Genomic DNA, 26098 nt, shown 5'->3' with positions numbered 1-26098 from the left:
TTGGGGGGCTGCCCTCCAGCAGCTCTCCCTGTTGAGGCTCTCCAAGGCTGGCTCCATTTGCACCCTCCTGGTGCATCCAAAAGTATGGAATTACATCTTCAGGAGAAGAACAGGCTCAGGAGTAAATTCTTCAGCAACCTGGAGTCCCTGAAGGGGTGGGATGGTGCCTGGTATGCCTCCTCCTTTGGGCAACTCCTGCAGCTGAGCTGGTGCCGATGTCTTGCTCTGCTTTCCCTTGGAAGAGGGAGGGCTGGTCGTCTGGGCAGCCCAGGACCTCTAAACACAAGCTTGCACCCTGGGGTGGTCAGTTGGGTGCTGCAGATGCAGCCAACACGATGCAGGAGGCAGGAGGTACAAGTTACCGGTCTCTGCAGCCACAGCAGCCGCTGTGATTCTCCAGCCCCCAGAGGCACACTCCATTGTCTCTCGAGACAGATGGATGCCAGCAACTGAGGGGGAAGGGATCCCCATCCAGTCCGACTCCTTGCAATTCAGGAACCACAATGGAAGCATCAAAAATCTCCCATGCAGGAGAGTCCTTTCCCTTTCAAGTGAGTCCCCTGCCCCACGGGCACACCCCCAAGTGCTGTGTGTGGGTTTAAGGTTCCTTAACTCGAAGCTGGAAAGGGCACAAAGGGTGCTGGGAGGTGGGGGCTTTGAAAGAGTGGCGTGAGTGCAGCGCAAAGGAGTGGCTGCTTGTCCCCACTCACCAGCTGGACTCTTGAGGTCCCAAAGCCACACATGGACCCCCCTTTTGGCTCAGGTGGTCCTGCAGTCTGAGCCAGAGACACGGGATCTGGGGGGGGGGCTGGGGGGGCTTGCTTGTTTATGCACAGTGCCCAGGACGGGGTTTGGTGTTTTATGGTCATTGAACTGGGGAGAAAGGGTAAACTTCTTGTGGCTTCTGTCCTTGTAGATGAAAGACTCTCCTCCATCCCAGAGAGGGCTTTCCAGGTGCAAGGCTCAGAGTCCATGGCCTGCTTTGCAGTGGCCCCCTGGTGCAAGCAGGCAAGCCTCTGCCAGGGCCACTTCCTCCCAGGGAGAACCTGCAGGCCCAGACCTGGACTTCTCCTCCCGCCATCCCACTTTTGTGGCGCACGCGGGGCGAGCGAGGGAGCAGCCTCAGAAGCAAGGGCTTCGGAAACCTCCTTGTGCCAGGCCAGCTGCCTCCTCCTCCTCCTCCTCCTCCTCCTCCCGACCCACAGCAGAGGGAGAGCGGCTGGTGCAGGCTCTGCAGACCACATTTCCCCAGCAGGGCCAGGCCAGGCTATTCTTAGTCCCACAGGCCTGGGGGGTCCAGAGTGCAGTAGCAGCAGCAGCAGCAGCAACAGGCTCCTCCACCAGGCACACAATTGACTGCCAAACAGCTGCCCCTGGCCCCCCCACACCGCCCCCAGGCTGCAAGTGGGGCTGTCTGGCCTCTCCACCATGCTGGGCACAATTGGGAGACGGGTGGAGTTTCCAGAACTCTCTTTCTAGGCTCCATTAAAACAACAACAAAAACCCAGCCATCATTTTTCATGACGTGCACACAGGCAATCAATCAACAGGAGCCAGAGGCAGCTTTGCCATACTTCTCCTGTTAATGGGGGGGGGGGGGGTCTTTCCAGCAAGAACCACATGGGAGCCCCCATTTCGGCCTCTAAATATGGCTGACATTCTGCTGCAAGGGCAGAAGCTTCTGTCACTCTCCTGCCATTTGAAATATTTGCATAAATAGTTTTTATTGTTTTACACCATGATGTCAATGTTTGCTGTTCCTTAACCAGCTGAATTGCAGCCTGGGCTGAGAAGGGGGGCTTTCAAAGTGGGGCACCTTAAACTCTGGCAATGCCTGTCTGGCACGGTGGGGCTGTCACCCACCAATTAGCCTGCTCTGATTTTAAAAAGGCTCTTAAGACTGTTTTATTCTGATAGCCATTTCTTATGTTGGAGCCCTGAGTGCATTTTTATTTAGTTTTGCTCAGCTGTTGATTGTGTGATTTTTTAAAATTGATTTTATGGAAAAAATACAAAAGGGTATCTGTCAATACAGAGATTATAAATGTAACCATTATAACAAATGCAGGAATTCTGCCCCCTTTCCCCTATTGTGGCTTCAATATTACATAAAATTGCTCTCTATTTCAGGCATTAGTGAGTACAAACTAGGTTAATTTTTTTTTTAAGGGAAACATTAATAACATAGAGCAGTACATGGTGATGTTTTATGCTGCTGTTTTCACTTGGTGCTTTTTAAATCAGGTCTGGCACCTTTTCTGTTGTGATCTGTATTTCTGTTTGTAAGTTGCCTTGAGTTTGATTTTGTCATCGAGAGGGTGGGTTGTGGGTGTCCTAATTAAAAAAGAATAATAAGCACAACACAAATTGTGAACTGCTTTATGTGATTGAAAGTAAAAAATAAATATATTGTGGTGGTGGGGAGGGCTGGGAATGCCCCACTCCTGCCTGGACTGAATGTGCTTAGGGGGAAGACGTGATCCAGAAGCAAGTGTCTCAGCCATTGGTGGGGGGGGCCTCTAGGCTATGCCTGGCCTGACCAGCACTCAGATAGTAAACTAAGGAGACCATCCTCTCTGCATGCAGAAGGTCGGGGCAGAAACATACTGGCCTGAAGCTCTGCAATGGTGTAATGTTGGAAAGTGTCAATCACTTCTCCTACCTGGGCAGTTATCTTTCCACAAGGGCCAACATTGATGCCGAAATCCAGCATCACCTGAGCTCTGGAAGTGCAGATTTGCTTACAAAGCTATTGTACTACCAGCCTTACTGTCTGCTTGTGAAACATGGACCACTTATAAACACCATCTCCAACTCCTTGAAAGATCCCATCAACGATGTCTCTGAAAATTTTTACACATCACTTGGAAAGACAGGCGAACAACTTCGTTGGACTGGTCATGTTGTTTGGATGCCTGATTATCGTCTTCCAAAGCAATTACAGTGGTACCTCGGGTTAAGTCCTTAATTCATTCTGGAGGTCCGTTCTTAACATGAAACTGTTCTTAACCTGAAGCACCACTTTAGCTAATGGGGCCTCCCGCTGCTGCTGTGCCTCCGGAGCACGATTTCTGTTCTCATTCTGAAGCAAAGTTCTTAACCCGAGGTACTATTTCTGGGTTAGCAAAGTCTGTGACCTGAAGCGTATGGAACCCGAGGTACCACTGTACTCTGTTCCCAACTTAAGAATGGAAAGTGAAATACAGGTGGACAACAAAAGAGGTTTAAAGATGCTCTCAAGGCCAATCCTAAAAATGTGGTATAAACACCGACAACTGGGAAACACTGGCCTGTGAGCGCTCCAATTGAAGAACAGCCTTGACCAAAGGCATCATGGACTTTGGAGACACTCAAACTTAGGCGCAAGGGAGAAACGTGCTAAGAGGAAGGCACGCTTGGCAAACCCTCACCATGATCAACTCCCATCTGGAAACCAATGTCCCCACTGTGGAAGGATGTGTGGATCCAGAATTGGCCTCCACAGTCACTTGTTGTTGTTTAGTTGTTTAGTCGTGTCCGCCTCTTTGTGACCCCCTGGACCAGAGCACGCCAGGCCCTCCTGTCTTCACTGCCTCCCACAGTTTGGTCAAACTCATGCTGGTAGCTTCGAGAACACTGTCCCACCATCTCTTCCTCTGTTGTCCCCTTCTCCTTGTGCCCTCCATCTTTCCCAACACCAGGGTCTTTTCCAGGGAGTCTTCTCTTCTCACCACAGTCACTTACAGACACCCTATTAAGACCGTGTTCATGGAAGACAATCTTACTCAGTTAGGAGTGATCGCCAAAGAAGACTAAATGAAACACCAGGATACTGGAGGCTCCACATGAGAGGGACATAATATTTGGCCGTCTGAGAAGAGCCAGAGGAGGGAGAACAAACTCCATAATGAATAACAGGAGCAGCGGATGCAGTCGAGCTGGGAGGGAGCTGGAGGAGAGCTGGGCAAACGCCTCAGGATCAGCCCCTCTCTTCTGAGCACGTGCAGAGTGGTGACCTACAGCTGCAGCCGAGGGCAGCCTTCGCGGGCCAAGGAGCTTGGCGGCGGCACGCAACCCTCGGGCACGACAGCTTGGCAAACTCCCCGCGCCCGCCGCCGCCTCCTCGTTGTCTTCGCCGCAGCTGCTCGGCAGATGCGCCCCGCGGCCCGACAGCCCCTTTCCGGAGAGGCTCGGGGGAGGCAGGCGGGGCTGGGGAGGGGCCTGGAAAGGAGGAGCCTCTCCGGCCAGCGCGGGGGCCAGATGTGGCCATTCGCAAACTCTCTGCCCATGGCCCGGGGCACGCTCGGCTCCACCGTAGGCGCCGTCGAGGGAGCGCACGACCAGCTTCCCTCGGACTCCCTGGTGTGGCTCTCCAGACCCGAAGGCGTCTCTTCGGCCCCCATGACCCTCTGCAGGGCCGGATTGAGGTTTGAGGAGGCCCTCAGCTCCTGAAGGTAATGGGGCCCTTTTACATGTCCAGCTGTCCTTTGTCAGCAACAAATTGTCGATGTTTTGTGTGTTGAATAGATGCTGTATGGCAATTTATGGACCTAATAGGAGCCTACACAACACAAAACACTGTTCCTGTATGTAGGTTTTTGTTTTTTTTATCTTATATTTTGGAAATGTACATCCAGGTTTTTTTCTTTACATTTTCTGGTGGGACCCTAAGCTATAGCTTATACGTAAATCCGGCAGTGATCCCCTGCCCTGGCCCCGAGGGAGCGGGCGAGCCGCCTGCGTCTCTTCCAGGCTCGCTTTGGCCTCGCAAGGCGCAGCCTCTTCGGCCGGGCAAGGGCAGCAGGGCTGCAGGTCTTCGCCGGCTCCGCCTGGCTCACCACTGGACGCCCGTCGGGGCAGAGACCGGCCGTCGCGGAGCCTGGCGCGGGCGAGAGGGGCGGGGCAGGGGCGGGGCGGCGGCCCTCGGCGCGCGCCAATGGGAGCTTTTCCTGCCGTCGCCGCCGGGCCAATGGGCGCGCTGCGTCGCTGTCGCCATGGTAGTGGCCAGCTGGGCCCCCAGTCCGTGTTTGGCGTCTCCGCGACAACGTCTCCGGTCCCCCCAGCCCGAGCGGCGCCGGTCGGAGGGATGGAGCCGGAGGACGGGTGAGGAATGGAAGAAAGTGACGGAGGCGCAGAGGAAGGGGCCGCCGCGCGGGGCGGGGGAGGAGGCGAGGCTACGCCCAACACGTGTCTTTCTGCACGTGTGAATGGGGGCCGTGGTCTCCTGAGATGCATGCCGGTAGGCCGGCAAAATCAAAAGTGGGCGCCACCTAGGCAAGCAAGGGGCATCCTCACAGCAAACTCTAGCCAGGCAAAAGCCCTCGAGAAGGGCACAGAGCAGGGGTGGGGTGGCCTGCTGGGAATGCCAAGGGCCAGGCAGAGGGCAGGGGAAGGCCGCATTTGGCTCCAGGCCTGCCTTAAACTGTTTGGGAGCCCATTATTTCAAGGACTGCCCACACCAAAGGAACCTGCCCATGTTGAGGTGGGATTTGGGAGGTTTCGCTTGGGAGCCCCCCTTTAAGATTCATTCGGCTGAGAGGCTGCAGAGACAGGCCTTCTTAGTGGTGGCTCTTGTCCTGGGCACGGAATCCCCTTCCTAAAGCTCTGCACTTGGAGCCATCCTATGTTGTGAACCATCCTGAGATCTACAACTAAAGGGCGGTATACAGATTTTAAAAATAAATACCAGCCCCATGTTTTCCCTGACCTTCAGTTAAAGACTGAACTCTATAGGTTGCGGCAGGAATCCCCCCTCCCCCATGAAATGATGAGGCGAAGCCTGGTTTTAATTTCATGTACTGCTGTGTGACTTTGGCTTGGTGTTCTGTGTTATGCAGGGGCAAAACTAGGCTCTATTTTACCTGGGTCAAAGACCCAGTTTGGCACACATACCTCATGAATAGTTGCATACACACACCCCCAGCCTGGGAGCCTCAATTCCGCCCCCTGGCGGCTTCACCAGGGCAAGAAAACCTGGCTACCCCCCCCCCCCAGCTATGGCACTGCCAGGCCTCCCACCTGGCTATCTTTTTGATGAAGAGCAAGATGCAAATTTTAAAAATAAACAGAGTTTCCCATTTTCTTTCTTGGAGGGAAGGGTCTGTGCCATTCACTTTTCTGCCTGGAGCAGAGCCGTCTGACTGCCTTTCCCCCTTCCTGAACCTGTGCAGGTCCCTGGCTCCCGTCCTTCCAGGCCCACCTGCGCCCAGCGATGGAGAGGCGGCGCCTCCTGGCCCAGAAGCCCCCTGCTGTGTGGCGGAGCCCCCTCTGTGCCTGGGAGAGGAGGGGCAGGAGCCAGTGGTGGTGTACGGCCCCAAGGAGATGCTGCCTGAAGAGCCCCCCGTGGTGGTCCGCACCCCAGCCTACTCGGTGGAGCTGCCTCCCTGCCACGGGGTCCCGGGACCCGCTCTTGGGGAGCTGCCGGCCACGGAACAGGAGGCCATCCCCGTTGTCCCCCTGGAGCCCATGAGGGAGCTCCCCATTCGGGGAAAGTGCCTGATCTACAACTGGCAGGAGGAGGTAAGGCTGCCTGGACTCCACACCCCTGGACTGGCAGGAGGGGGTGGCAAGGGGGGGTGTCACCAGGGAATTCCTGTTCCCTTCTCCCCCTGCATTTCCCAAATGAAGAGACAGTCCCACAGCAGCAGCCCCTATGCCGGGGTGTCACTTTTGGATGCAAGGGCGCCTGACAGGCGTCTAGTTCAAGCCCCTGCAGTTTGGGAATCACAACTAAGGAATCCTGGACTGGTGGTTACTCATAGAATCATAGAATCATAGAGTTGGAAGAGACCCCAAGGGCCATCGAGTCCAACCCCCTGCCAAGCAGGAAACACCATCAGAGCACTCCTGACATATGGTTGTCAAGCCTCTGCTTAAAGACCTCCAAAGAAGGAGACTCCACCACACTCCTTGGCAGCAAATTCCACTGTCAAACAGCTCTCACTGTCAGGAAGTTCTTCCTAATGTTTAGGTGGAATCTTCTTTCTTGTAGTTTGGATCCATTGCTCCGTGTCCGCTTCTCTGGAGCAGCAGAAAAACAACCTTTCTCCCTCCTCTATGTGACATCCTTTTATATATTTGAACATGGCTTGACAACCATATGTCAGGAGTGCTCTGATGGTGTTTCCTGCTTGGCAGGGGGTTGGACTTGATGGCCCTTGTGGTCTCTTCCAACTCTATGATTCTATGATTCTAAGACTCCTAGATCCTTTTCACATGTACTGCTCTCAAGCCAGGTGTCCCCCATCTTGTATTTGTGCCTCTCATTTTTTTTGCCCAAGTGCAATACTTTACATTTCTCCCTGTTAAAATTCATCTTGTTTGTTTTGGCCCAGTTCTCTAATCTGTCAAGGTCGTTTTGAAGTGTGATCCTGTCCTCTGGGGTGTTAGCCACCCCTCCCAGTTTGGTGTCATCTGCAGATTTGATCAGGATGCCCTTGAGTCCATCATCCAAGTCGTTGATAAAGATGTTGAATAAGACCGGGCCCAAGACAGAACCCTGTGGCACCCCACTAGTCACTCTTCTCCAGGATGAAGAGGAACCATTGATGAGCACCCTTTGGGTTCGGTCAGTCAGCCAGTTACAAATCCACTGAGTGGTAGCATAGTCAAGACCGCATTTTACCAGCTTCTTTACAAGAATATCATGGGGCACCTTGTCAAATGCCTTGCTGAAATCAAGGTAGGCTACATCCACTGCGTTCCCTTCATCTACCAGGCTTGTAATTCTGTCAAAAAATGAGATCAGGTTAGTCTGACATGACTTATTTTTCAGAAATCCATGCTGACTATTGGTGATCACAGCATTCCTTTCTAGGTGCTCACAGACTGTTTGCTTAATGATCTGCTCCAGAATCTTCCCTAGTATTGATGTCAGACTGACTGGGCGGTAATTATTTGGGTCCTCTCTTTTCCCCTTTTTGAAAATAGGGACAACATTTGCCCTCCTCCTACCTTCAGGAGCACTGTCTCCCTCCCCCACATTAGTCAGTTTAAAGCTCTCCTGATGAGGTTTCTGAGATTTTTGGCAAAAACATTTCTCCCAACCGTTGTGAGGTGCAGCCCATCGCTTGCCAGAAGTCCATCTTCAAGAAACTGCAGTCCGTGATCTAAGAATCCAAACCGTTCCTGTTTACACCATTTGCGAAGCCAGCTGTTCACTTCCAGTATTTTTCCCTCTCTCCCTGGGCCACGTCGTTCAACTGGGAGGACAGATGAGATGACAATTTGTGCATTTAATTGCTTCAATTTCCTGCCCAGAGCCTCGTAGTCTCTTTTGATCTTCTGGAGGCTATTGCTTGCAGTGTCATTGGTTCCCACATGAACCAAGAGGAAGGGGTATTTGTCAGTGGGTTTTATGATTCCTTGCAGTCGTTCAGTTACATCTTGGATCTTAGCCCCGGGGAGACAGCACACTTCCCGAGACATCTTGTCAGGCCCACAGATCACTGATTCTGTTCCCCTCAGTAGGGAATCCCCTATCACCACTACACACCTCCTCTTAGGTTTGGTCGGGGTTCTTCCGTGAGCTGTCCGTTCCAAGGTCGCCTGCACATTCCCTGAGGACTGACTTTGCTGCTTGTCTTCATATACCTGATCGACTGTAATGAGGGAGAGATCCTCAAATGGAGTCTGCTCTTCGTCTTCCATGCTAGGGGAGAGGACCTCAAAGCGATTGTGTATTTCTAAACAATCAGAGCGAACCCTGGGCCTCCTACTTCTTTGAGTCACGTTTCTCCATATATCTGGCTCCTGTTTTGGTGAACTAGCCTCCTTCTCAGGGGAGTCCCCTGTCTCCTCCTTGGTGGAGTCGGTGTGCTCTGTTGCTTCCAAGAAGAGCTCCAGCTCTCTAATTCTTTGGAGCGTAGCTACACGTTCCTCCAGTTGCTGGACTTTGTCTTCTAAGAGGGCAATCAACATGCAATTGCTGCAGGTAAAACTGCCTGCAACCTTTGGCAAGATGGCAAACATTGCGCAGGAACCGCAGGCGACTGCAGCTGTTCCCTCCCCCTCCATCTTGAGAACGTGTCATTGGGGGTGGCTACAGCGGTCCTCCATCTGTTTTAAAAGGAGAAGGAGAGTCCACCAGATTCCAAGGGAGGCCTTTCCACTGCCAAGTAGCTCTTACGGTCAGAAAGTTCTTCCCAAGAAATCTTTAAGAAAAAAGAAAGTTCTTCCCAATGTTTAGTTGGAAGTAGATGATCTATGGAGGCACACAGACCCAGCAGCAAATCCTCAGCTGCACCAAATAACAACAATAATTTATACCCCGCCCATCTGCCTGGGTTTCCCCAGCCACTCTGGGCGGCTCCCAACAGAATATTAAAAACACGATAAAACATCAAACATTAAAAACTTCCTGAAACAGGGCTGCCTTCAGATGTCTTCTAAAAGTCAGATAGTTGTTTATTTCCTTGACATCTGGTGGGAGGGCATTCCACAGGGTGGGCACCACTACCGAGAAGGCCCTCTGCCTGGTTCCCTGCAACTTGGCTTCTCACAGTGAGGGAACCGCCAGAAGGCCCTCGGCGCTGGACCTCAGTGTCCGGGCAGAACGATGGAGGTGCAGACGCTCCTTCCGGTCTACTGGGCCAAGGCCGCTTAGGGCTTAAAAGGTCAACACCAACACTTTGAATTGTGTTCGGAAACGTCCTGGGAGCCAATGTAGGTCTTTCAGGAACGGTGTTATATCGTCCCAGCAGCCACTCCCAGTCCCAAGTCAGGCTGCCACATTCTGGTTTCCGGGTCACCTTCAAAGGTAGCCCCATGTAGAGTGCATTGCAGGAGCCCAAGCGGGAGATAACTAGAGCATGCTCCACTCTAGATCAGATCTCCAGAGAGTGGAGAGAGAGATCCCTGCCCCCAGCACCACAAAACTCCCTTCAACCTTCAGCTAACTCTGTCCCCCCAAAAACCTTGTGCCTCAATTGTCCTGCGTGGGCTGGCTTGGTCATGGTTGCCATTCTGGGCAACTGGACTATATTTCCCTGACATGCCTGGTTCAGCTTTCCCTATGGCTGATTAACATTCTGCAGCCTTTAAAATGTGTTGGGGGGGTATTGTTTTGGTTTGATTTTGTCCTACTAATTTTGTGCTTTTATCCTGTATTTTAATCTTGTGAACCGCCCTGAGATCTTCAGAGGAACGGTAGTATATACATTTAATAAATAAAATAGAAATGAAAGTGCCTCTCCCCCGCTGATTGGGGAAGGACTCTCTAGGGATCGGGCCAGGGCTGTGGGGTGGCTGGGCTAAATCTGCTGCCCCTCACTGCCTAAAGGAAGGAGAGCCCTGAGTGTGCCAGGAGACTCCAGGGAGAGGGAGCAGCTGGCAGCCCCCTGCCCTGCCCTGCCCAAGGTGGAGTTCTCTGGCTAACCTGCAGCCGCCCTCTCTGCCCTCTTCCAGAGAGCCACCAACGACCTGGACCGCGTGCCCTGTCCCGAGTGGGGCACAGAGGCCTCCTTCTACCGGCACGGCCACCGGGGGCTGCTCACCCAGCAGTTTCTGGCTGGCCTAAGCAGTAGCACCACCATGAAGGACGCCTACCGCAGGCCCTGGAGGACTGGGCTCCCCATAAGAGGTGAGGATCGGGGGCGGGGGCGCAGAGCCAAGAGCGTCCTTTCCAGACAGTCAAGGGAAAAAACTTTGCCACAAAAGTGTTTCTTGTTTGCTTTCCGGTTTCTCCTCGTTAAGCAGACAGACACGTTTTGTTCTTGGGTCCAGACCCGCCCAAAGCACACCCACCTCCGGCTCTGTCCCTGACCTGGAGGGCTCTGACCACTCGGCCCTCCTGCAGAAATGGCAACACGGGGCGGGTGGGTGGTCTCTGTGGGTGAAAGCCCCTTCCTCAAAAGAGGGGCTCCTCCTTGGCCTGAACTCAGTCAGATACGGACCTTAAATGCCTTTGAAGCATAGAATTGTAGAATTGGAAGGGACCCCGAGGGTCCTCTAGTCCACCCCCTGCAATGCGGGAATCGCAGCTGAAGCATCCATGACAGAGGGCCCCCAAGCTCTGCTTCAAAGCCCCCAAGGAAGGAGAGTCCACCACTGTCCGGGGAGACGGTTCCACTGCCAAACCGCTCTTGCCATCAGAAAGCCCTTCCTGATGTTCACTGGGAATCTCATTTCTTGTCACTTGAATCTGTTGCTTTGGCTCCTCGGGAGTGGCAGAAAGCCAGCTTGCTCCCTCTTCCATGGGGCAGCCCCTCTGGCGGCCCTTCCAGGCTCTCCGGTGTGGGCTGCCTTGAAAAACCAGCGTTCCATGGGAATGACGGCGTTTTACCTTTAGCTCCTCCTTTTCATTTGGCTTTGAGTCTTCTTCCGTGTTTCGATTAAGCCAATTTCATTCCTGTTCGCTGCCCTGAGCCCTCGCAGAGCGGGGGGGGGGGGGGAGGCAGCAGCTCCACCTCCTCTCTCCAATTTCTGGGGATCCACAGTGTGAGGGGCCACAGGCTGGGGACCCTTTCCATGGGGCTTCCTGGAGGAGGGGGAGCCTGCCCAGCAGCTGGGGGGGGGGGGCGTTGGCCTCTTGGAAGTCTCCAGCTGCCACTCAGGCAAAGCTCTTAGCAGCCTGTGCCCCCTCCCCAGAAACTGCTTCCCACACCCCAGTCTAAATCAGGCTTCTCAAGAGTCTCTGCTCCCACAGGCTCCAAGCAATCGCCATGGGGGCTGCAAAGGGCTTTCCTTGTGGGTGCCTTTCTCCCCAAGGTTCCTTGCAAGGCTGAGCTGGAGTCAATGGCAAAGCCCCCAAAGGCCCCCTGGGCCCCCCTCCCCTCAACCTGACCGTCTTCTCAGAGTGATGATGTTGGAGCTTCTAGGCTGAAATGGGATCTTTGTGAGGCCTGGAGAGCTGTAACCTGAGCTTACCTGGGTAGATCACCTTTGCATTCGCACCCTGAGCTGCTTTGTCTCATATAAAGAGGAAAGAGTGAAGCCGTCCTTGACCTCTCGCCTGGGTCCCCCTTTCCTTTTCCCCTTTCTTCCCACTGCCCCTCACAGCCACCCCCCCCCCAGCCCAAGCCCACTAGGCAGCCTTTCTGTGCAACATTTCTGTAGCCTGCTGGGGATTTCACCACTGCTAGTGGATCAGGCCAGTGACCTATCTGGTCCAGCCTCCTGTTCTCACAGTGGCCCACCAGCTGTTGGGGGGCGGGGGCGGGACCAGCAATCAGGATTTGAACACAAGCCCTCTCCCCTCCCATGGTTTCCGGCAGCTGGGATTCAGAAGCATTCCTGCCAGAGCTGAGCCATCGTGGCTTTGAGCCCCCAATATTCCTCTTGTCCTCTATGAATGTGTCTCGTCCCCTTTTCAAGCCATCCAAGTTGGTGGCCTCACTGCCTCATGTGGAAGGGAGTTCCATAGTTTAACGGTGCTGCACGAAGGAGGACTTCCTTTCTCTGCACTGAATCTTCCAACATTTGGCTTCATTGGACACCCAGGAGTTCTGGTGTTAGACCACAATATAAGCCCCGAGAGAGGGGGGAAGAGCCCTCCCCTGGCTTGGAGCTCGAAGACGTCACTGCTGCCCAGGGAGGCGAAGGAGACTGGCACGTGTGGGGGGCAGGCAGAGGAGGACATTCTGCTCCCCCCTCTCCCCCCCACACTTGAGGCCCTGTCCTGCTTTCTGAGATCTGACCTTGTTCCTTGTCCTCCTCCCGCAGGGCAGCGTGAGGCCATGCTGGAGTGGCTCCTGTACCAGAAGCACAGGTGAGCAGCAGGCAGAAAGCCCAGCCCCCCCCCCCAGAACAGCAGGTGAGCCGTGGGTTGCCCCCCCCCCCCAGCGGGGCCTCCCCTCCTGCCTCTGGAATGGGCTTTCCAAGGTGAGAGAGGCTTCCTTCCCTCTGGCTCTGCAAGAGATTTGGGTGCTCAATTGTACAGAACTGCAGCTGCCCCCCCCAGGTGTCTCACCCGCTGTGCCATCGCCCGTTTCCCAAATGGCAGAGGCTCCACCAGCCAGGAACACTTGCTTTGGCGCTGGAGGGGGCAGTCCGTCTTTGGGCTTCCCTGCCCCAAGGCAGCCCTGGATGAGAGGGTGTTACACAAAACAAATGAAATACTGTGAAAATCCCCAAAATGAGAAGTAACCAACTAGAAATATTACCTATCTTATAGAATTAAACTAAATAACAAAAATCAAAAAGTTTAAGGAAAAAATTAGAAAACCTAGAATTGAACAAAGCCTTAATGGGATGCCGGCTACAAACCTCGTTTCACTGAACTATTCAGATTCCTCAGAAGGAAGTAGAGAAATCATAAACCTTAAATGATTTTAAACAAACTCAAGAAACGAGGTTTGTAGCCGGCATCCTGTTAAGGCTTTGTTCAATTCTAGGTTTTTCTAATTTTTTCCTTAAACTTTTTGATTTTTGTTATTTAATTCTATAAGATAATATTTCTAGTTGATTACTTCTCATTTCGGGATTTTCACGGTATTTGTTTTGTGTAATTTCTCAGTTCCGTGGCGGTCTTTCTTCTACTAGATGAGAGGGTGGGCAGGTGCCCCCCAGCGGCAGTGCATATGCCCGCGCTGCCCAGGGCGGGTGCGCTCCCGAGGGGGGGTGTGGCACCGAGGGAGTCCTCCCAGGTGTGGGATACCCGCTCAGATGCCCGCCCGCAACTCCCAGGCCTCCCCCAGCTGTCAAAACGAAGGAGGAAGGGGGGAATGCCGCTGGCAAAGGGGTAGGCTTGTGGGCTGCAGGCGTGCCAAATGTCACCCCCCCAGCGAAGACATCTGGGGCAGTCCGCCCCCACCACACCCCCTTCCTCCGCCCCTGGTCCCCCCTTGCTGGAAGCAGATTGCGGGATCATTCCACGTCAGTTCAACGAAGTCATGCCACTCACCGTCTCGGATTTTGATGAAACTTGGTGTAAACCCTTCCCTTATGGTTGAAAGAAACCCCCTTAAGTTTTTCCCCTCTATCTCAAACGGTTTTAATTTTATAGCACTTCGAAGTTTCGTGAAATCTGTGTTTGTCTTCCTCTTGAGATCCTCGGCCTTCTGTGCATTTAATTTTCTTTCTCCATAACCAATGATCAGATCTCTTTGAAATTTTACACCAACATCAATAACACGATGAGGATATCAGGGAAAAATACACCAGCACTCAAAAGATTTTATAAATGCCTTAAAAAATGTATAAATGTAGCTTTTTTGGTGTAAAAACTAGGTTTAGAAAACCTAAATTTTCAGCGTTAGGGCACACTGCAATCAAAAGTTTTTGATGGTGAAAATTATTGTAAAGACGTGTTCTTTCTCAACAAAGAATAAAATTTATGGGTCTCTTATGTCTGATCATTGGCTATGGAGGGAAAAAATAAAATGCACACAAGGCCGAGGATCTCAAGAGGGACAGAAACACTGATTTCACGAAACTTTGAAGTGCTATAAAATTTAAACCGTTTAAGATAGAGGGAAAAAACTTAAGGGGGTTTCTTTCAACCATAAGGGAAAGGTGAACACCAAGTTTCATCAAAATCTGAGACAGTGGGTGGCAAAACCCTTGTTTTGTGTGTTGATTTGATGTGGAATGACCCTGGGAGCAAGTGGGGACTGGGCACAATGGAGAGGTGGAAGCAAAGGGGCTCTCTGAGGAATGGGACCGGGGCACGGACTGTTAAGCTGCCCACTTTGAGAGTGGCATGGAAAGGGCCTGGCGCCGAAGGCCAGTTTGCTCCTTTTTCGAAGGAGCCATTGCAGGGGGTTAGGCGAAGGGATCCTTCTGATCCCTCCCAACCAGCGTGGCAGGTCAGGCACCGTGAGGAGACCAGCGTGGGAGACTTTTCCCGAATTGAAGAAGGTGTTTGAAGAATTAAAGAAAAGACCAGTTGCATCAATCCTTTCCTGGTAACTCCAGCCAAGGGATGGAAAAGAAAGCAGGACAGGAATCTGTGCGTGGGGAATAACAAAAGCATGGGTAGGCAAACTAAGGCCCGGGAGCCAGATCCAGCCCCATCGCCTTCTCAATCTGTCTGTGTGTTTTTACATGAGTAGAATGTGTCCTTTTATTTAAAATGCATCTCTGGGTTATTTGTGGGGCAGAGGAATTCGTTTTTTTTCCTTTTCTTTCAAAATATAGTCTGGCCACCCACAAGGTCTGAGGGACAGTGGACCGGCCCCCTGCTGAAAAAGTTTGCTGACCCCTGAACAAAAGGAGATTGGAGACCCCTTCCCTCAGAGGCAGGCGGAGGGTCTCAGGGGTGCAGCCTCCAGCCCCCGTGCCCCAGATCTCAATGCTGAACCTCATGGAGGGGGGTCCTCCCTTCCCCCAGGTCCCATAGGGCCAGAGAAGGGAGGCAGGTTTGGGGGAAGATGGAGCTCTCTGCCGAAATTTGCTCCGTCTTCTTTGGGGTTGACGCAGCACCCCAAGCTCAGATCTTCCTGGCAAATCTCTGAGGTCTCCTCAGTGGGGCTCCCAGTGGCAGGGAACTGGACATTGCCCCCCCCCCCCATTCCAAGAAGCTGCTTCCCATCCCCCCTGTCTTTCTCTGCAGCAAGGAGCTGAAGGAGGAGGACGACGACGGCCCCCCATGTGGGCCCATGGATACCATCTCCACCACGCACGACCACTTTCGCAAAGAGGGCTTCGTGTCGGTGGCCCCTGCCCCCACCAAGGTGAGATAGAGGCAGGAAAGCGCCCCCCCCAGGGGCATCCCCCCAACCCCCCCAAAAAGGAGGCTGCCATGTGACTCTTGCTCTTCCCCTCCCCCAGCCCCACGACTACCGCCTGGAGCAGCCGCAGACCTTCTGGTTGGAGCACTGCCGACAGGTGCCGGTGAGTGGCCCCCCCCCTCCCCAACACCCCACCCCAAATGCCCTACATTCTCCCCCCCCCCCATGGTCCTGACTTTGAAGAGGCTCTGGAGGGCACTGAAAAAGGAAGGGGAACAGGAGTTGGGTTCTCTCCTCCCCCCTTGCACCTGTTGCTTTCACTTGACGAGGCTGCCCCCCCCAAAAAAAACCAAGACAATGCTGGCTCCCTGACAGGCAGAGGGAGGGGTGGCCCACGGTGGTGCATTTGCTGGCCCCCAGCTGCCTTCTCACTGTTTCTCTCCCCCCCCCCCCGTAGGGCGTCTCCAATATCCGGACTGGTGACACCCCCTTCAAGAAGTGTGCGACATTCACGACCCCCACCACCGAATACCTCGACCAGCCGCTGCCCTACGGCCCAGAGAACTACCCCAAGCTCTAACAAAATAAAGGGGGGCAGCTATTGGTAGATTGGGGGTGTTGCTGCTTTGGGTCTTTTTCCCCCCTTGAAGCCCCCTGGCTGGGGGGGGGCGCAGGATTTGAGGAGCTTCTGGACAGGCAAAGTGTGTCTCTCCATTTTGGATCTAGCAGCAAAGCCAGGAGAAGGAGAGCAGGGAGGGCTGCCCCCCCAGGCTGCCCCCCCCAGGCACCTTCCAACCTGCACCGGCCCCCTGCTCTGCCCCGGACAAATCTCAAAGGCTGCCCCAGGTTAAAAAGTCTGTATTTTGACAAAATATTTTGCACTATATTTACACCCGGAGGGAGGGGGGAGGAACAGCGGCGCTCTGGGTTGGCTCAGCCAGCTGAGTTGTGGTGCAGGATCCCACCTGCAAGGGGGGGGTCAGGAACCAGCCAGCCCCCCGCCTGGGCGTGGGGAGCACAAGCAGCCTGGGATGATCCGTGCTCCGAGAGGTGCGCTGCCTCTCCCTGGGCTCCTGGGGCCTCCTTGCTGGCGCATCTTGGTCTGGGCGGGGGCAAGGGATGGAGGAGGTGGCAAGACCCAGCCCTGGGCACATTCCCGGGGGGGGGGGGCCTCTCATCCTGCCCCTCCTGCCCCGTCTTCTTTCTCTCTCTCTCGCTTTCCTCTCATAGCGGGGACATTATGGCTCCAAGTGCTTCCTTCTCTCTCGTCCGCCCGCCTGTCTCTCATGGCTGGGGTGGGGGGGCCTTATTGCTCCAAGGCAAAGGGGAGTTTCGGTGGCTCTTGGTGGTGGGAGGAGCCTGCTGCCCGGTACCCGTAAGTGGGAGGAGTCACAGGAGGGGGAGGAGCCACATCAGATGACCACATTCTTCTTCTTCTCGCCCAGCAGCCAATAGGTGCGCAGCTTGCCCTTCCCCTGGGGAGAAGAAGAGGCTCAGCCCTGGGACAGGTCACCCCCCAAAAAAACCCCCCACCCGTGCCCCTCACCCAGCAGAAACCGAGGGGGTCATGGCTTCCAGCATCTTGCCACAACTCTCCCAAAGGTCCAGGGCAGGAGGACCAGGAACGGCGACCTTTTCCTCCCTGGCGGAGGAGCCATGGGTCGGGGGCTGCCTGGTGGGGTGGGGGCTCCCTCCCTCCCACCCAACCAGGGAGGATAGAGACCCCCACCTTCATCTCCACATCCCCCCTCAGCTCCAGCTCAAAGCAGCCAAACTCGTCCAGGTTCTCCTTGGTGGTGCTGGAGACGTGGATCTTCAAGGCTGGAAGACACAAGGGGTGGGGTGTGGAGTCAGGGGGTCAGGGCCAGCGGGACCCCCCTCCTTCCTCCCCTCCTTCCCAAAACAGGGCCAGAAGAGACAGATATGGGCCTGGGGAAAGATGCACAGCCAGCGTCCACATTGGGCCAGAGGGAGGAGGGACACCAGTTGTGGGGGAATCGTAGAACGGCAGTTGGGGGGCTTCCAAAGTCCCTCTAGTCCACCCCCCCTGCAATGCTGTGCAGCAGAAACTTAAACAAGGTTGGGGGTGGGGTGGGGAGAGGGGGCTCACCCTCGCCGCTAGACTCCATGCGCGACGCTGTGTTGACGGTGTCCCCAAAGAGGCAGTAGCGGGGCATCTTGAGGCCCACCACACCTGCGCACACAGGCCCTGCAGGCAGGCAAAGGGAGGTGGCGGCTTAGAATCGTAGGGTTCAAAGGGACCCCGAGGGTCATCTAGACCAACCCTCTTCAACGCCGGAACAGCAAGAGTCCCTGACAGACAGCCCCCCCCCCCCGACCTCTGCGCAAAATCCCCCGGTGAAGGACCTGCTGCTGGTGCCCCCGCTGTGCCAGGACTCACCCGAGTGGATGCCAACGCGAAGGTGCAGCTGCTCGTTGGGCCGGTGCCGGATGCGAAAGGTCTTGACGGCCTCGAGGAGAGCTAGCGCCATGCGGACAATCTCGTGGGCGTGCAGCTTCCCGTTCCGGACCGGCAGCCCTGACACCACCATGTAGGCGTCGCCAATCGTCTCCACCTGTGGGGTGAACCTGTCAGGCCAGAAGTGGGGAGGGGGGCCCTCTTCCCTACAGCTATATGGTCCAATCCTGGCTCTAGTTTGGGGGCTGAGGCACAGCTTTGGGTCCAACAGCCAGGACCCACAGGCATGTTTCGCACCCACCTTGTAGACGTCAAAGTTGTCAATGATGGCATCGAAGCAGGTGTAGAGGTCGTTGAGGAGGGTCACCACCTGGGGAGGGAGACACTCAGGTAAGTTGGGGGGAGCCAAGGCAGCGGGGCAGAGGAGGATCTTTGGGGGAGAATGAAGAGATGGGGGGCAGAAGGGGCAGAGTTGCCAAGGGAGCCTGGGGGGGGTGAGCTTTCAGGGGGAGACAGAGAAGAGGTTGAGTGGAAGCACCAGGAGGGGGACACAGACATCGCTATAGGGCCACCTGGGGATTTTCACTACCGAGTCCCCAATGTGCTTTGCTTAGAGTCATAGAATTGTATTATTATTATTATTATTATTATTATTATTATTATCATTATTATTATTAATAATAATAAATTAAAATAAAATATATTTTTTTATTTATACCCCGCCCTTCCCGGTTCAGAAAACTGGGTTCAGGGCGGCTAACAACAAATTTATAACACTTAATTGATGCAACAAAAAACAGCATAAAATACAGTATAAAACGTGAATAATAATACATTCAGAATTCAAAAATCAATTTAGGGCTGGAAGGGACCCCAGAGGTCCTCTAGCCTAACCCCCCAGGACTCAGAGCTGAAGAATCCCTGGCAGGTGCCCACCCAAACTCTTGAAGGAGGGTCTATCACCTCCCGAGGCATTTTCCCTTTACACCTGATCCAAGGGAGGCAATGTGTCGTAAAGGGAAAAGGAAAAGGACCCCTGGATGGTTGAGTTCAGTCAAAGGTGACTCGGGTTGCGGCACTCATCTTGCTTTTCAGGGAGCTGGTGTTTGCCACAGACAACTTTCTGGGTCATGTGGCCAGCAGGACTAAACCGCTTCTGGCTCAACGAGACACATTGACGGAAGCCAGAGCTCATGGAAATGTCATTTTCCTTCCTGCTGTTAGAATTCCTGCTCCGTGATTGCAGTCATGGGATTGTTGTCTTTCACATGACGGTGTATGTTTTGACTCCACAAAGTGGGAAGTGATGGAGACAGGATGTTTGTGTTCCTGTGTTCCGTGAAGTGGGACCATTGTCCTTTGTTCTTTCTCTTTGCTGTCTGATGCTAGAGAGTGAGGGAGGATGTTGCAGTGCTCCGTGTGTCTTTATATGTAAATAAAGTAGATTAGCCAAAATGCTAAGTTACTGAGGTCTGTTACACAAGCTGCAAAGACTCTGCGGATCCCTAAGTGTACCGGTGTCGGTTGGCATCGGTCGCTGTGATGTTCGGGCTGAAGAAAGCTTTTGAAGCTCCCGAACAAAAGACCAGGAGGGAGAGAACATGCCAGTCGGGCATGTGTCTCTGCCAGGATCCTACTTGAGTGTAGGATGAACTCCTGACACCTGCCGCAGCAGTGTGGTACCCTAACTGAAGCTGAAGACAGGACTGCAAAGGTGTCAAAGCCAGGTGTGCCATCTGGCATTGCAGGGGTGGACTGGATGACCCTTGGGCCCCCCTTCCAGCCCTACAATCCCCTAACACCAACCGCCTCCCTCTGCTGCTGGGAGGGGGCGTGGCTGTGGTGTGTGGGCGGGGTCAAGCTAACCCCCCCCCCCCAGCCAGCCCAGTGGGACAGAGACAAGGGGCCCCCACCCAAGCCCCCTTCGCCCCCGCTACCTGCATAGGGGTGCTCTCGGCCGACAGGGAGGTGAAGCCCACGATGTCGCTGAAGTAGATGGTGACGCAGTCAAAAGCTTCGGCCTGGACCGTCTCACCACGCTTGAGCTGCTCGGCCACTGAGCTGTGGGGGGGGGTACGTAAAGTGAGTCACTGAGCCGCTGGTTGACCCCGAACCCCTGCGCATCCATTACTGTGAAGGCAGGTGAGGGTGGGCCTCTCCCTCAGTGCAGCAGCCAGGCGTGCGAAGACAAGTACCCAGCTTCAAGGTGGCCCCAGATCTTCTCACCACTGAATTGGGTGGGGGGGCAGCCTGGGTTAAAGGTAAAGGTCAAGGGACCCCTGACCATTAGGTCCAGTCGTGGCCAACTCTGGGGTTGCGGCGCTCATCTCGCTTTACTGGCCGAGGGAGCCGGTGTACAGCTTCCGGGTCATGTGGCCAGCATGACTAAGCCGCTTCTGGCGAACCAGAGCAGCGCACGGAAACGCCGTTTACCTTCCCGCCAGAGCGGTACCTATTTATCTACTTGCACTTTGAGGTGCTTTCGAACTGCTAGGTTGGCAGGAGCAGGGACCGAGCAACGGGAGCTCACCCCGTCGCGGGGATTCAAACCGCCGACCTTCTGATCGGTAAGCCTTAGGCTCTGTGGTTTAACCCACAGCGCCACCCGTGTCCCTTTTAGCCTGGGTTACCTGGTAGGATATTTTGGAGAAATAGTGTAAGATGGCCCCTGCTTTGAAAGGTAACGGATTGGGGGGGGGGTCCTGGCAGAATTCAGTTGATTCAGGAAATTTAATATGGGGGGGGGGGAGTGAACGGAAGAGGGAAGTGGGGCGGGCGGGCAAGGTGCCAATTAGCCAAGGGATTTATTTGGGGGGATTTGGATGGAGATCTGCTTGGCTTACTAATCTAGCATCTATACCTATGAATTGGCACTTGCCTGGCGCCCCCTCTGCCTGCCTGGCTGGGTCTGCGTTCCACCCCCCCCAGGGCCCCCCACCCGCCCCAGCGACTCACTGGGGGAGGATCTGGTAGAGCAGGTTCTCGGCCTTGCGCTTCTCTTCCAGGTAGGCCTGGGTGCGCTCCTCCACCAGCTTCTCCAGGTTGTTGGCGTACTGCTCCATGCGAGAGAGCAGGTTGTCCAGGATACTGGCGCTCCCTTCCCTGCGGCAGGAAGTGCGGTGAGGGGGGCAGGGGCTGCTTCACAGGGACATCGGGGTGGGGAACCTGCCCCCCTTTCCCCGTGTTTTGCTCTCACACACCCCCATCAATAAAATAACGTATTTTTCCATGTATAAGACGCCCCCTTTTCGGGGGGACTCCAAATTAAGAAAATGGAGGGGGGATACACTATCCATGTATAAAACGACCCCCAATTTTTAACATAACTTTTTAAGAAAAAAATCCTTCCAGTGGGGGATTGCGCAGAAAAACAATGGAAGAATAACAACAAGAAAAAGAATATTTCCTCTTGCATGCCAACATAATATGGATTCATTAAGCACGATGGAAAAGTCTCATACCAGTGACTGTGACGATAAGAAGGGGAACTATGATATTGGGAATAAACAACAGAGAAAACGCAGGAACAAAAATAAAAGACTTTCTCCGGACCGGCCGGATATGATGTGGCAAGATTTGATATGTTATTAATTGCAATGTTATTCATGAAAAATTGATAACAATTATTTGAAAAAAGAAAAAAAAATCCTAGTCTTATACACGGAAAAGTACGGTACATAGCTAACTGAGGTTCTGCCCCCCCCCCCCCAACAAAAGGCCTGCCCCCCATAGTAAAAATGCAGCCAGCACCCACTTGTTGAACCTCCGGATGAAGATCTTGATCTGGGCAAAGTCGGGCCGCTCGGTCAGATCCTGCGCCCAGCAGCGCTCCATCAGGAGGGCCAGCTCCTCGCTGTGCAGCCGCAGGTCCACCGTGGGGCGGAAGTGGGGCCTCTGGCTGTTGCGCACCTTCTGCACGATCTCTGCGGGATGGGGAGGGCGAGTGGGGGGAGTGAATGCGCAGGCCGGGCGGAGGGGGGGCACGGCTGGCCGGTGGGAGGCTGTTATGGGGCGGGTGAGGGGGGCGGAATGGGTGACTGGGCCACGGAGACAATGAGGATGTGGGTGTGATGAGCACCCTGCGGGTGTCGGAGGGAGATGCGGGGGAGACAAAATGGGGGAGGGGTCACCCTGGGTGGTCAGCAGCAGCGGCGACAGACGTGATCACCATCAAGTGATGCTGAACGCGCTCCTTCCTCCTCCCGAGGCCAAAGGCTCTGATCCGGGATGCGAAGGCGGGCACAGCCCAAGGGAGCCTGTGGGGAGACCTGAAGAGCAGGCAGGTGGAGCAACGGGGGCTTTGCAGGGGTCTCGGGACAGACCCAGAAGAGGTCGCCAGTGCTTGCCCCCATCCTCTTTTGCTCACGCAGAAACGCGCATGTGCTTCCAGCATAAGCGCCAGTCGTGTCTCCCCTGTGATTGGCGGAGCTGTGCGCATTGTCCCCTCTAAACACAAGGCCTGGTGGGGCGAGGGGAGGACCCCTCACCCAGATCAGGAAGGCTTTCTCCCCGGCTGCTGGGACAAGTGCCACGCATGATACCTGGTGGGTGCTGAGGTGTGGCAGGTGAAGCACCCCTCCCAGGTAGGACCTGCCCCAGCCCCCAGGATGGGCTGTGGTCCAAGTGTGGCCAACTTTGTGAGGGGGTCTCCTGAGAGGACCCCATGGTGGTTGTCATCACCACCTCTGCCACCCCCCCCAAGGGGCCAGGGGTGGGGCTCGCCCTCTCCCTCTCCCCTCACCCTTGGGGCTGAGGTCCATGCCCTCGATGTAGAAGGCTCCGTTGCGCAGCGCAATCTCCTGAAGGATGATCCCAAAGCTGTAGACGTCAGCCTTCTGCATGGCCAGTGGGGAGAGGACCAGAGGCCCCTTCTGCAGCAGCTCTGGGGCCGTCCACAGCTTCTCTGGGGGGTAGGGGGAAAATCAAGGAAAGGAGGTGGGGGTCAGGAGGCCAGGGGCTCCCACCTCTGCTCCCAATGGCAAAGACCAGCCCAAGTAGTGGAGATGGGGACCCCTCAACCTGGCAGCATGGGCACTCGCTGAGCCCAGAGAGGGCAGCAGAGAAGGCCCTCGCCCGTCTGGAGGAAAGGGGGAAAGACAGGAGATGGCACATCCTGCCGCCAGGGTGGGAAGGACACTCACTGGCATACAGGGCATGGTTGCCCTCGCTCTCACTGCTCTGCCGGAAACTAGCCAGGCCATAATCCGTGATCTTGAGAACGAAGCGACTGTCCACCACGCAGTTGGACGACTTGAGACTCCCGTGGTAGCCAATGATGCTGTTGTGCAGGAAAGCCATGCCCTGTGTCAGGCAGAGAGGGGGAGGCTGCTGAGAAGGCCCCGCAGGAGAAGCAGAAGCAACCAGGGGCACCCACTCTCCTCCCAAGGCAGGAGGCGCAAGGCCAGGGCAGGCCCAAGACCCACACAGGTGATTGGGTGAGTGGCAGCTCCTGCAATGATCAAGCATGTGGGGGCGGGACTTAGAGGAGAAGGTTTTAGCAGAGGGACCCAAACCAAGGAAAGGCTTGGAAGATACTGGCATTGCTGGCCAGGATGGAGCTGGAGGGCAGAGAGGCCCCACAGTGGGGTGCCATCCTGGCCGCGGCTGGAGCCCCCAGCAAAGAGGCTATTTGCCCAGTCTGTCCCTTTCCATGCTCTGGGGGGCTCCTCTCTTTTCAGAGGGCAGCTGCATTTCCCCCATCAAGCCTGGTTGTGGGGCTCCCTCTTGCCGCCTCCCGAGCCCCCCACCTTGACAATGTCATTGATGAGCGAATAGCGGAACATCCAGTCCAGGTTGATGCTCTCATTCTCCAGGACGTCCTGTCGGGGGGGGGGCGGAGGGAGGGGAGATGAAGCAGAGCAGCAGTTAGGTGTTGCCCCCACATGAAAACAGCCCCTCCCACAGCACTGGGGGGTTGGGGAGGGCACTGCACCCCCCCCCAGGATGCTCACCGTGACCTCCCTCTCCTTCCCCGGCTGCAGCCATGCAGGGAACAGACACACACCTGTGCCCAGGTGCTTCCTTACCTGCAAGCTGCCCCGAGGGCAATACTCAGTCACAATGCAGATGTTGGGCGGGTCAATGCAGGCCCCGAGGAAGCGCGTCAAGTGGTTGAACTGCACGTCCCGCATCTGCAGATGGGCAGAGACAGGTAGGAAATCTGTCGGCCAAAAGCCCCCAGAATGGCCACGAAGAAGTGCACCAGGTTGGCAAAGGCTGGTTTATGTGGCCCATGCCTTTATCCTGTCTCCTGGTGCCATCCTTCCCTTCTCCATCCGCCCACAGGCACACATATAAGGAGGGGAGGGCTGCATTGCTAAACTGTGGAACTCTCCCCTGCAGGAGGCAGTGATGGCTACCAGAGCCGGATTTAGGTTTGATGAGGCCCTAAGCTGCTGAAGAGGGACACGGGTGGCGCTGTGGGATAAGCCACAGAGCCTAGGGCTTGCCGATCAGAAGGTTGGCAGTTCGAATCCCCACGACAGGGTGAGCTCCCGTTGCTCGGTCCCAGCTCCTGCCAACCTAGCAGTTTGAAAGCACATCCAAGTGCAAGTAGATAAATAGGTACCGCTCTGGCGGGAAGGTAAACGGCATTTCTGTGCGCTGCTCTGGTTTGCCAGAAGCGGCTTAGTCCTGCTGGCCACATGACCCGGAAGCTGTACACCGGCTCCCTTGGCCTATAGAGCAAGATGAGCGCCGCAACCCCAGAGTCGGCCACGACTAGACCTAGAATCATAGAATCATAGAATCATAGAGTTGGAAGAGACCACAAGGGCCATCGAGTCCAACCCCCTGCCAAGCAGGAAATGGTCAGGGGTCCCTTTACCTTTAAGCTGCTGAAGGTAATGGGGCCCTTTCTTTCTTTCTTTTTTTAAAAAAAGATATTTATTAAAGTTTCAACATATTACAAAGATAAGCAAAAAAAGAAAGAAGAAATAAAGAAAAAAAATAAAAAATACAAGATAAAAACAATTAAAAAACAAATTAGTCTTTCCATGTCTTATCTTTCATTTGCTTGTTTCCCCGACCTCCTCACACCTCCCTTTTTGTATTCCAGTTCAAATTAGTTAGTTCAGCAAATCCTTTCCCTCTTTGATTTTATCTTAATCTCTTATCTTAAAATATAATAACTTTAGATTATCACCTGTTAACAATCCATTTTTACATATTCCTTTTAACATTGCTGCTAAAAACCACTTAACTTCAATCCAACATCATTCTAACATTCATTAATTTTGCAGTATTTCTGTAAATAGTCTTTAAATTTCTTCCAATCTTCTTCCACCGACTCTTCTCCCTGGTCTCGGATTCTGCCAGTCATTTCCGCCAGTTCCATATAGTCCATCACCTTCATTCTTCCAGAGTGGGTAAATCTTGTGTCTTCCAATGCTTTGCAATAAGTATTCTTGCTGCTGTTGTGGCATACATAAAGAAAGTTCTATCCTTCTTTAGCACCAATTGGCCAACCATGCCCAGGAGAAAGGCCTCTGGTTTCTTCAGAAAGGTATATTTAAATACCCTTTTCATTTCATTATAAATCATCTTCCAGAAAGCCTTAATCCTTGGGCACGTCCACCAAAGGTGAAAGAAAGTACCTTCAGTTTCTTTACATTTCCAACATTTATTATCGGGCAAATGATAGATTTTGCTAGCTTGACTGGTGTCATGTACCACCTGTAAATCATTTTCATAATATTCTCTCTTAAGGCATTGCATGCCGTAAACTTCATACCTGTGGTCCATAACTGTTCCCAGTCAGCCATCATTATGTTATGTCCAACATCTTGTGCCCATTTAATCATAGCAGATTTCACCGTTTCATCCTGAGTATTCCATTTCAACAGCAAGTTATACATCTTTGACAAAATCTTGGTTTTGGGTTCTAACAGTTCTGTTTCCAATTTTGATTTTTCCACCTGGAAGCCAATTTTCTTGTCCAAATTATATGCCTCCATTATCTGATAATAATGAAGCCAATCTCGCACTTTATTTTTTAGTTTTTCAAAACTCTGCAATTTCAATCTGTCTCCCTCTTGTTCCAAGATTTCCCAATATTTCGGCCATTTGGCCTCCATATTGAGCTTTTTCTGAG

At 54.0% G+C, this 26098-nt stretch overlaps 2 protein-coding genes across 4 annotated transcripts in view; one reads left to right on the top strand and one right to left on the bottom strand.

Annotated features, from left to right (window-relative positions):
• Window positions 1–3906: 3906 nt before the first annotated feature.
• On the top strand, window positions 3907–16194 carry SPAG8 (sperm associated antigen 8; the record flags this gene model as incomplete). The annotated part of the gene is made up of 8 exons (XM_080972119.1): window positions 3907–4406; window positions 4678–5082; window positions 6150–6498; window positions 10384–10558; window positions 12640–12685; window positions 15470–15590; window positions 15688–15750; window positions 16045–16194. 8 exons carry the CDS (start codon window positions 3907–3909, stop codon window positions 16165–16167), a joined length of 1782 nt encoding a protein of 593 aa, XP_080828245.1. The 3' UTR covers window positions 16168–16194.
• Window positions 16195–16429: 235 nt separating this feature from the next.
• The window catches only part of NPR2 (natriuretic peptide receptor 2), a 40657-nt gene continuing 30988 nt past the window's right edge, over window positions 16430–26098 (bottom strand). For all 3 annotated transcript variants that reach the window (XM_080973433.1, XM_080973434.1, XM_080973435.1), the window contains 12 exons: window positions 24033–24137; window positions 23754–23825; window positions 23148–23307; window positions 22748–22909; window positions 21761–21929; window positions 20962–21108; window positions 19944–20067; window positions 18308–18376; window positions 17989–18163; window positions 17698–17796; window positions 17317–17408; window positions 16430–17062 (listed from right to left, as the gene is read on the bottom strand). In XM_080973433.1, the coding sequence (XP_080829559.1) occupies window positions 17000–17062; window positions 17317–17408; window positions 17698–17796; window positions 17989–18163; window positions 18308–18376; window positions 19944–20067; window positions 20962–21108; window positions 21761–21929; window positions 22748–22909; window positions 23148–23307; window positions 23754–23825; window positions 24033–24137 (1437 nt within the window). In that variant the 3' untranslated portion in view covers window positions 16430–16999. The remainder of the gene's footprint in view (window positions 17063–17316; window positions 17409–17697; window positions 17797–17988; window positions 18164–18307; window positions 18377–19943; window positions 20068–20961; window positions 21109–21760; window positions 21930–22747; window positions 22910–23147; window positions 23308–23753; window positions 23826–24032; window positions 24138–26098) is intronic.

This window comes from Podarcis pityusensis (assembly GCF_964106645.2).
Source record: "Podarcis pityusensis genome assembly, chromosome: 11".
NCBI lineage: Eukaryota > Metazoa > Chordata > Lepidosauria > Squamata > Lacertidae > Podarcis > Podarcis pityusensis.
This window is presented reverse-complemented; position numbering and strand designations above follow the sequence as displayed.